Consider the following 10348-nt stretch of genomic DNA (forward strand, 5'->3'; position numbering starts at 1 on the left):
GGGCGGGGAGAGAGGGTGGGCGCCCTCCCACCCCTCTCCACCCCACCCCACTCACCCAGCTTCCTGACACAGCCTCCTCTCCTAGAGGTACGTAGACGAGGTGATTCGGAACTACACCTGGGTGCCTATTAGGAGCACCAACTACAGGTGAGTGGGCCAAGGCTGGGTGAGCGGCAGGGGTGGCCCCAGTGCGCCCCCCCATCTCCTCCCATTACCTTCCCAGTGGGGTACTAGCAACCGGAGATCGGGGGAGTCTACTGGGGTGTGGAGTCGCTCAGAGGTCTCTGGCAGACTTCCGGGGCCCCAGCATCTTTTGAAGTGTGACCCCCCCCCGTAGCCACAAGAGGGAGGGGTGGCCGCCTTTAGCCCCTGCAGCCCACCTCTCCCCAGCAGTGACCAGCTCTCCCTCCTCCTTCTCCTCCTCCTCCTCCTCCTCCTCAGCCTGGGGCTGGTGCTCCCACCCTATAGCACCTTCTACCTCCAAGCCAACCTCAGCGACCAGATCCTACAGGTCAAGTGTAAGTGGCCCGGCCCCTGCCTGCGCCCTGCACCCCTGCCTCTGCCCCCCCGCACCCTGGCCGGACCCAGGCAGCATAGCCAGCCCGAGCTTGCTGGCGAGGCTACCCCTTCCCGCCCAGTCTGCCCAGCCCCGCGCGCCCGCAGGCTGCGGCACCAGCCTTGGAAAGTCTATGGAAATCTGCATGCTCGCCTTTTCTCAGATTTGGTTCCAGACCATTCTCTCATTGGTTTCCGTTAAGGTTTCTGGTTTTATTTATTTATCTTTTTGTTTTTGGTTTTCTTTTTTTTCCTCCTATTCTGTGTCTTCCCTTCTTAGCCTGCCTGCCCTGAACGCTCCCCGGGGGTTCCTTTCTCAACAGACACCCCTTCCCTCTCTTCTCTTCTCCCTCTCATCTTTCTGCTCAGCTCTTCCCCCCCCAACACACACACACACACACACACACGGTGGTGGCACCTCCCAGGGTCGCTACCCCCCCCACCCCTTCCTCTCCATCTCCCTCCACCTTCTGTCTCTCCCTCTCCCTCTTTCCCTTCCCTGCTACTCACTGGCTCCATTTCACTCTCCCAGCTTTCCCTCCATCTCTCCCTACCCCCTGCACCACTCCTTTTCCCCTCTCCATGTAGTCTCCCTCTCTCCTGCCCTCTTCTCTCTTTACTTCTGCTCTCTGCTTCCTTCGTGCCATCCACTCTGTTCCTCTATCCTTCATTTTCGCCGCCTCCTCCTTGTCTCCTTTCTTCTCCCTTCCCTGCTCTCCCCCCTTCCACCTCCTCTTGCCTGTGGCTTCCTGTGCATGCTCCGCTCCCCCCTGGGCCTCTCTGAAAAGGCCTGGGTCTCGGGGGCCCAGTCCTGCCTGGCCCCTGCCTGAGGTTACACTGGGAGGGAGGCTGGGGCTCCAGCCCCCACCGGGCGCCCCCTCCCGCCTGCCTGGCTGAGAGAGGAGCTCATCTCCTTGGAGTTTTCTCGCTCTCTTTCTCTTTCTCGTGTCTTTTTTTTTTTTTTTGCAAGAAGTTTCCTTTCGGTATGATGATGAGACACAATATTTTCATTCAAACAGCCATTGAATAAAATATTGTCTGTGCCCCTCCCCTTCCCCCTCCCCCTTTTCGTTTGTTTTTGTGTGTGTGTTTTTGTTTTCCTCGCTTTCTCTCTTGGTGGACTGTCCCAGTGCCAATCAGCAAACTGAAGGGCAAGTATTTCCAGTACCGGTGCACCCTCCTCCCCTCAACCCTACCCATCCTCACGCCCCTGCTTGCCCCCCCTCCCTGCCCAAGACCAGCCGGACCCCTGCCCTCCGGGGCTTCCCTCCTAGCATCCCTTGGATCCTCAGCTCTTGCCTTTTCTCTGACGCCCCCTGTGGTCAAGAAATCTTGACCACAGAGACAACTCCCACCCAGTGGGCAGGGGGGCCCAAGACCCCAGAGGGCTTCTGTGAGGCTGTGGGAAAGCTCCAGCCCAGTCAGACACCTCTGGACTACCTCTCCTTCCTCTGATCTCTAGCAGTGGCTCTAGAAGCTGGTAGCCCTCTGAGAAAGGAGACAGACAGGCTCAGATGCGCCACAGCCTTTTTCCAGGGTAGAGAGACATAGACGGGGCAGCCGCCCAGCCACTGCTGAAGAGCGAGCCAACACACTGTTCTCACCTTAGTGTTCCAGTCCCCGTGCTAGCCTGCTCTCCCTTCTGCCCCAAAGGCTTTCCCACAAATCCCCTTGGTGCAGCCCTGCTCTGGGCTTCTCCTTGCTCCTTAGATGAGCCCAAAGGTTTAGGAAAGAGAGTCTGGAGAAATAAAGGTAGATTCAGGGACTGTGGACCTGACCGGGCTTGGGGCAAGATCTCAATACAGCCACCCCTACCCAATCTGGGTGGGAGTGGGGGACACCCCTTACTCCCAGTGCTGGTGTTTTTTTCTCCCCCTCTCCCACATCCCACCTAGTAACCCTAGGACTGCAGGGCCCCGGTAACCATTAGCATAGATAGGCTCCCTCCTTGCCCCTTCTCCTTCCTTTTTCTTTCTCCTCTTCCTCTCCCCGCCCCCACCCCTTCCCCTTTGGCTTGTGTCCAAACCCCGCCTCACAGTCCTATCAGAAAGGAACAGTCCAACCAGTGACCGCCCAGCCCCTCGAACATCCCAGTCTCCCCTCGCCCGGAACCTTGCGGTGCATCATGGGAGTATTTAATAACATGGGGGGGGGGAATCCCTCCTCTGCACGCATAAGGCCCATGGGGCAGAAAAAGTGGACTGCCAGACTGAGACAGGCCAAGAGGCAGGGGACTCCCAGATACAGCCCAGCAGGGGGGCCGGTGTAGCTGGACAGGGAGAGGCCACGGCAAAACCGTTCCGTCATATTCAACCAAAGACGCAGCGAGGTCCCTGTGGCTCACGCCTGTCATCCTAGCCACACAGGAGGCTGAGATCTGAGGATCAAGGTTCAAAGCCAGCCCAGGCAGGAAAGTCTGAGATTCTCATCTCCAACTAGCTGTCAGTAGGCAAAGCCAGTAGAAGCACCAGTCATGAAGGGGGGGGGGAGACTAAGGGACAGCATCCAGGCCCTGAGTTTAAGCCCCATTACACACACACAAACACACACACACACTGATAAATTTGTGATCTCACACACAGAGATCTTCAGTCCAGGGGCAAAGGCTCAACTGGTGGGCTCCACAGGGACTCCCCGCCCCACCCCAGCTATCCTCTCTGAACCCAGAAATAATCCCAGGAAAGGAAGAGATCCAGCCTTTTGTTTCCCATCTGCCCCTGCGTGGCCCAGGAAAGCAAGTGTGTAGGTCAATGGCATCCCTCTCGCCATGCGTGCGCCTCTCCCAAGCACCCTAACTCTAGAGCGGGCCCCCTCCATCCCCCCACGATGCACTGCACACCCCCTCCCCCTGACTGCCCACACCCGTCTCTGGTTGGACTGTCGACGCCCGTGAGAAACCCCCTCGGTTTGGCCATGTTGATGCCTGACACGGAACAAAAAGCACGGCCTCACCAAAAGGCAAACAGCTGCGGCAAAGCCAGAGCAATAAAATAAAAAACGTCTGCAGCCAAAAAGCCAATTCCCTTCCTCACACGTCTCTTTGGAGGCAAAGGAAGCTCAGCATGCGGTGTTTTGGTTTGTTGTTTTTGGTTGGTTTTTTTTTTTCCTCCCCATTATGGATGCAATAAGAGCGAGACTGGCGCCTCCACCAGACCATGCATATATATAGCAGCGTGTGTATATATATGTGTGTGTGTGTGTGTGTCCGTGTATATGTGCTATACAGCCGTATGGAAGCATATACAGCCACGCCAAGGGACTCACTGCCAACAGAGGACCGGGCCCGGGCAACATATTGGCTATAACTGCCCTCCTCCCGCGATGCCTAGTCTCCGCAGGCCCTCCCCTCCCCACCCGTCCCTTCTCTCTGGCTCGAACCTGACCGTAGAAGTGACGGGTTTTCCCTCTCTGCTGGTGTCTCTCCCTTCCCTCGAGCCCCCCCCTCCTCCCCGTGTCCCTCTCCAAGCCCGTGAACTCTGAGCCCCCTGGCCTCTCGCCTCCCCCCCCAGCCCCCGCCAGATAACCCCCCCGTTTCTGTTGCAGATTTTGAGTTCCTGCTCCCCAGCAGCTTTGAGTCTGAAGGACATGTTTTCATTGCTCCCAGGTAGCTTGTGTGTGGCCTTGCTGAGGTGTCCTTCCCCCCCGCCCCCAACCACCCCACTTCCCGCACTGCTGCCTGGAGCTCTTGTGTGTCTGTGTCCTGTGCGGTGTCACCCCCACCTCTCCGTACATAGCCCGGTATGTGTGGCTGCGCGTGCGCATACCTGGGCTCTATGTAACAGCGCCAGGCTGCGGTGTCCAGTGGCCGCCACGGTCCACCTGCCAGCAGGCCCTGCTGCTGACCTCCCAGTCCCATCCCACTGTCCCAGGCAACCAGGAAGGAGCCCCTTCCCCTTGGGCCGGCAGCCCCTCACTGGGCCGCTGCTGCTCTAGTTTGTGGTGTGGTGCCATCTTCCCCTCCCATCGTTTGTCTCGTGTCGGTGTTTGTGGGGGTCTGGGGGGGGGGCTGAGCTAGCCAGAGCCCCTGTGGGCAGTGCCAGCAGTGCCAAGTCTAGGTGTGGTGGCTCACTGAGGAGGAGGAGGGGTGGGTGCTAGGGAAGATGGGGGGGTGAGGATCTACTCTAGGTAAGTAAGGGGTCAGCGCCCAGAGCAGGTCGTGCACACGTCCAAGGAGGCCAGGGAGTGGCGAAGCCCTCTCTCGTGAGTGGGCTTCGGATGAGGGCAGGTGGTGGGTGGGTGTGACAGACAGATGGGGGTGGGGGGCGCTCTGAAGCACCACATGGGGCTCTGGCCTCTCCTCACCTCCATTATGTATGCGAGCGCGTGCATGCACCCACAGATCTCTCTGTGACTCTGTAGATGTGTGTTTGTGAGCCGTCGCGCACCCGTGTCCGCAGAGTCTGAGTGTTGGCGTGGGATGGCTTCCGTGTGTCCGTGACTGGGAATGTGTGGGAGGAACTGTGAGACCCACGTGGCCCCGAGGAAGCCCCCCAAGGCGAGGGACTGTGCCCGTTCGTGTCACCTCTGTATCTCTGGCTTCAGAGAGCTCGGTATATGTGGAGCGTGTGTGGAGTACCCCGCAAATGTGAATGCGTCCGTCATACGTGTGGTGTATGCCGGCCACGGCCGTACCGGTGTGTCTCTGGGTGTGTCAAGCGTGGCCTCCGGGGACAGAGGCACGGGGTGTGCGCTTCACGAAAGTTCTGGCAAATGCCAGGTTCTCTAACTAACCTGAGGAAGGGGCATGTTTCTTTTATCTTCACTTTTTTTCTTGTTGTTGGTTGGGCGCCATCCCTGAGCTCTTCAGCTCGAGGCCAGCGCTCTACCACTTGAGCCATGGCGCCACTTCTGGTTTTCTGAGTGGTTCATTGGAAATAAGAGTCTCATGGACGGTCCTGCCTGGGCTAGCATTGAACCGTGATCCTCAGATCTCAGCCTCCTGAGTAGCTGGGATGACAGGTGTGAGCCACTGGCACCCGACTCTTGATCCTTTCTTGGTTTTTTATTTTTTGTCGATCATGGGGCTTGAACTCAGGGCCCAGGGGCTGTCCCCGAGCTCTTTTTTGCTCAGGACTAGCGCTCTACTGCTTTGAGCCATGGAACCACTTCCAGTTTTCCAGTGGTCCGTTGGAGATGAGAGTCTCATGGGCTGGCCTCACGCTACCATCCTCAGATCTCAAGCTCCGGGTGGCTGGGATGATGGGTGGGAGCTACCAGCGGCACCTGGATGTTGTCACTGTGTAGATGGGGGTGTGAGCAGGTGACCGGGCAGGAGAGATGGCTCAGACATTGGGGGGAGAAAGACTGCTCGCAAGACTTCCTGGAGAACAGATCCACACATACACCCTGCCACATCACAGCCCTCACAGTTTCTGAACCCAGAGCCTGAGCCCAGTTGAAGGCTTTGAGGGGAAGGATTGGTCTACCCACCTCTAGCCAGTACACACACAAAAAAAAGAAAAAGTCTCAGGGAGGTTGAGTGAGTCGCTGAAAGGTGCACCGCAGGACGAGGCAGGATGAGACCTTAAGACTCTAGCCAATAGAAGCCAGTGCTGGTTCCCAGGCCCACCCACCCTGTGCCCCTGGGAGCTGTGGACGGCATACAGGTGGATGGTCCAGCCAGCAGACCAGTGGGTTCTCTGGAGCTCACAACCCAGGAGAGAGATGGAAGGCTCTGAAGGGCAGAGCCTGAGAGAGAGAAACTACCATGGTGGTGAAGGTGGTGGAGGAAGCAGACCATCTTCCTGCCAAGCACACGGCAGCTGTAGCCCATGAGGACACGTGTACCCTTCTCCGTGGCCTGAGCTTCTCAGCAGGTGGCCGAGGAGCAGGCCAACTGAGAAAGCTTCGAGCCTCTTGTTCTGTCCAGCGCCCCAAGCCCGCTCTTCTCGCCCCTCCCAACCCCCAGAGAGTATTGCAAGGACCTGAATGCCTCCGACAACAACACCGAGTTCCTGAAGAACTTCATTGAGCTCATGGAGAAAGTGACTCCAGACTCCAAGCAGTGTGAGTTGTCAGGCAGGGTAGCAGGATCTAGGCAAAGCCCGAGCAGCCTACAGAGGGACCAGAGATGGGGCAGGGCAAAGGGAAGACTCCTGGGGAAGCCCTGGGAAAGGGGGGGAACCAGAGACACCCCCCACCTCTGCCCGTCTATTCCAGGCAACAACTTCCTTTTGCACAACTTGATCTTGGACACGGGCATCACACAGCAGTTGGTGGAACGCGTGTGGCGGGACCAGGATCTCAACACGTATGCGTCACCCAAGCCGTGGGGGCGGGAGGCCAGGTTGGAGCCAGAGGTCCTGGCCCTGCCTGACAGGAAGAAGACCTGTGATCCCCCCCCACCTTCCTGCCACCCCTAGGTACAGCCTGCTGGCCGTGTTCGCCGCCACCGACGGTGGCATCACACGTGTCTTCCCCAACAAGTAAGTGCCGGCCCTGCTACCCAGCAGCACCCTCACCCCATCCCACTGTCCTTGGGCCGACCCCCATAAAAGAGCCTGCACCCACCAAGCTCTGCCTCTCTCGGGGTGCTCTTCAGGGCAGCTGAAGACTGGACGGAGAACCCTGAACCCTTCGATGCCAGCTTCTACCGCCGCAGCCTGGATAATCACGGTTATATCTTCAAGCCCCCACACCAAGATGGTAAGGGTCACAGTCATGGGACCCAGAAGCGGTGGGAAACAACCCCAGCCTAGGGTCACACGCTGCTTTCTAAAACCTCTGTCCACTTAGATGCTAGCTAAGATCAGGGCAAGCATGAAGAGAGGGACAGGCGGGGATAAACACCATGCTGGGTGCTGGGTACTTGGGCTGGGATCGGCCAGACCTCAGAGTGGTCAAGGCCCAATCCTGATGGCTCTGCCCATCTCACCACAGCCCTGTTAAGGCCTCTGGAACTGGAGAACAGCACAGTGGGTCTCCTCGTCAGCACAGCCGTGGAGCTCAGCCTCGGCCGACGTACCCTGAGGCCAGCAGGTGAATGCCCTGGACAGAAGTGGGGAAAGAGGCAACAGACGGGCCACTGCTACCCAAGCCAGTAACACAGACGGGATCCCTTGCTCTCTCCCACAGTGGTGGGTGTCAAGCTAGACCTAGAAGCTTGGGCTGAGAAGTTCAAGGTGCTTGCCAGCAATCGGACCCACCAGGACCAGCCCCAGAAGGTATCCGGGCAGGAGAAGAGAAAATCAAGTCCAGCAGCGTTTTCTCTGGAGTTCTTTACAAGCCTGTCACTCAGAGTGGCTGCAAGCATCTCTGGGAAGGTGGAGGCTGCTCCAGATGCTCTCAGAGAACCAGATCTATGAAGGGTAACGGGAGGGAGAAAACCCAGCGGGTGCCTTATAGTCGTCATTCTCTGCCCAGCAGTGTGGTCCCAACAGCCACTGCGAGATGGACTGCGACGTGAATAACGAGGTGCGTGCTCCGCGATCCTGCCCGAACCCCGGTTTCCTCCATTCCCAGGCTTTTGGATCCCAATTTCAAGTCTTAGCTCATCCCTTAACCTTTGGATCTCAGCACTCCATCCCTAGCTTCGCAGCCTCCCAGGGCCTGAAGTGGAAGATCTCCAGTAGAGCCCCCCCCCCGTCCATCTTCCTCCCCCCTGCCCCCCTTTTCCTACCCCTTCCCTACCTGGCAGGACCTACTCTGTGTCCTCATTGACGATGGAGGGTTCCTGGTGCTGTCAAACCAGAACCATCAGTGGGACCAGGTGAGAGCCAAGAAGAGAGTAGAAGGAGGGTGGAAATATTTCAGTCTTGGGGGGAGGGGGGGCCTTGACACTGCCAGGCTTATGACCACGGCTCCTGCCCGGCATCCCAGGTTGGCAGGTTCTTCAGCGAAGTGGATGCCAACCTGATGCTGGCACTCTACAACAACTCCTTCTACACCCGCAAAGAGTCCTACGACTATCAGGCAGCCTGTGCCCCTCAGCCCCCTGGCAACCTGGGAGCCGCACCCCGGGGTGTTTTTGTGGTGAGGAACCCCCTCTCCTTCCCTCCCCCCCTCCACCATGATTGAAGATGGGGAAGGGGGTGTTGCTGACAGAGGATGCATCCTCACCTTTGGTGTGCGAGAGCTGGGGGAATAACCTGAGGTGAGGGGCAGCCATGTCAGCCCACGCCCCCCTCTCTCCACTGCAGCCCACCATTGCAGACTTCCTTAACCTGGCTTGGTGGACCTCTGCTGCGGCCTGGTGGGTCCTGGCGGGGGGTGGGGATGGGGGGGGGGTTGTAAGCCAGGAAGGGAAGTGGGGTAGGACAGTGCCCCCTGCTGACCACTTCCATTGTCCGTGCCTTTTAGGACCATGTTCCAGCAGCTTCTCTACGGTCTCCTCTACCACAGCTGGTTCCAGGCAGGTAAGTTAGCAGGGCTTGGGAGGCCTCTCCTCCAATCCCGGTTTTGGGGCGGCGTCCCGTCCCCCCACCCCCACCCCGCACCCCTTCTCCCAGAGAGGGAGGGACTTACAGCCGAGCCTGGCCGAGGCCTGTGTGCGGGGCTGAGGCGTCTGGACCCCCCGCAGACCCGGCAGAGGCTGAGGGGAGCCCCGAGGCGCGGGAGAGCAGCTGCGTCATGAAACAGACCCAGTACTACTTTGGTTCGGTGAACGCCTCCTACAACGCCATCATCGACTGCGGGAACTGCTCCAGGTGCTTTGCGGAGGGGGGCGTGTCCGGAAGGGCGAGGGGCGGGGCCTAGCGTGCTGGAAGGGGGACGTGCGTCGGGGCGTGGTTTTGTGGGGGCCGGGCCTGGGGGGGGCGTGGTTTGTCTGTTTGGGGTGGGGCTAACTTTCAGGCCCCGCCTCTTGATAGTCTCCCTCTCTCTCCTCTTCTTCCCTCTCTTCTCTTTTTCCCTCTCTCTCCAGGCTGTTCCATGCTCAGAGGCTGACCAACACCAACCTTCTGTTCGTGGTGGCGGAGAAGCCGCTGTGCAGCCAGTGTGAGGCTGGCCGGCTACTGCAGAAAGAAACACACTGTATCCTGCCCCCCCCCTCGCCCTCCCCGCCACCACCCATGCCCCTTTCTGCCCCGCGTGTCCCCTTGTGCTGCCGACGACGACATCGCCTCCTTGACTCCCCACCCATGCCCAGCGGACGGCCCGGAGCAGTGTGAGCTGGTGCAGAGACCACGATACAGGAGAGGACCTCACATCTGCTTTGACTACAATGCGACGGTGGGCAGGGGGGGGGGGAGACCGAGGCAGATCTGATAACCCCAGGACCTTGAAGGTGGTCTGGGTCGACCAGTTACCTTGTCTCTCCTCCGTAGGAAGATACCTCAGACTGTGGCCGAGGCGCTTCCTTCCCACCCTCGCTGGGCGTCCTGGTGTCCCTGCAACTGCTGCTGCTCCTAGGCCTGCCGCCCCGGCCACAGCCTCAAGTCCACGCCCTTCCTCCTTCTCCCCGCCTCTGAACATCCCACCTTGGGGCCCCCCACCCCCATCCTGGCCTCCCTCACCTCTCCCCCTTCCTGCCACCCCACATCATCCACCTTAGAGATTTACTCTTCCTCAACTGAAGGACCTGAGCCCTGGGAGCCTATGCCCAAAGCAGGGTGCCACATTCTTTGGCACCCAAGACATGACTCACCCCTGAACCATGTAAGTGTCCCTAGGCCCTGGACACCTGTACTGGTGCCAAATCAGGCCTCTGCTGCCCATGCTGCCTGGAGGCTTCCTCTGCAAAGGTGACCTTGTCTCAGTTGGACACGTCCAGTCTGGCCCTCTCTACCGTAGTTTCCCTGGGTAGAATAGAGGAAGAGATGGTAGTTTAAGGCCTGTGCATCCTAACTGAAATCCT

The 10348-nt window shown here is 58.9% G+C and overlaps 1 protein-coding gene across 1 annotated transcript in view; it reads left to right on the forward strand.

The window, feature by feature from the left end:
• The window catches only part of Cacna2d2 (calcium channel, voltage-dependent, alpha 2/delta subunit 2), a 97169-nt gene extending 86821 nt beyond the window's left edge, over positions 1-10348 (forward strand). The window contains exons 21-38 of the mRNA XM_013028237.1: positions 86-147; positions 442-518; positions 4099-4159; positions 6464-6561; positions 6715-6805; positions 6918-6980; positions 7097-7200; positions 7435-7533; positions 7630-7718; positions 7918-7968; positions 8192-8263; positions 8374-8526; positions 8694-8746; positions 8854-8909; positions 9074-9200; positions 9416-9525; positions 9641-9723; positions 9819-10348. Coding sequence (XP_012883691.1) covers positions 86-147; positions 442-518; positions 4099-4159; positions 6464-6561; positions 6715-6805; positions 6918-6980; positions 7097-7200; positions 7435-7533; positions 7630-7718; positions 7918-7968; positions 8192-8263; positions 8374-8526; positions 8694-8746; positions 8854-8909; positions 9074-9200; positions 9416-9525; positions 9641-9723; positions 9819-9962 — 1593 coding nt within the window. The 3' untranslated portion in view covers positions 9963-10348. The remainder of the gene's footprint in view (positions 1-85; positions 148-441; positions 519-4098; positions 4160-6463; positions 6562-6714; positions 6806-6917; positions 6981-7096; positions 7201-7434; positions 7534-7629; positions 7719-7917; positions 7969-8191; positions 8264-8373; positions 8527-8693; positions 8747-8853; positions 8910-9073; positions 9201-9415; positions 9526-9640; positions 9724-9818) is intronic.

This window comes from Dipodomys ordii, unplaced genomic scaffold, assembly GCF_000151885.1.
Source record: "Dipodomys ordii isolate 6190 unplaced genomic scaffold, Dord_2.0 Scaffold107, whole genome shotgun sequence".
NCBI classification, from domain to species: Eukaryota; Metazoa; Chordata; class Mammalia; order Rodentia; family Heteromyidae; genus Dipodomys; species Dipodomys ordii.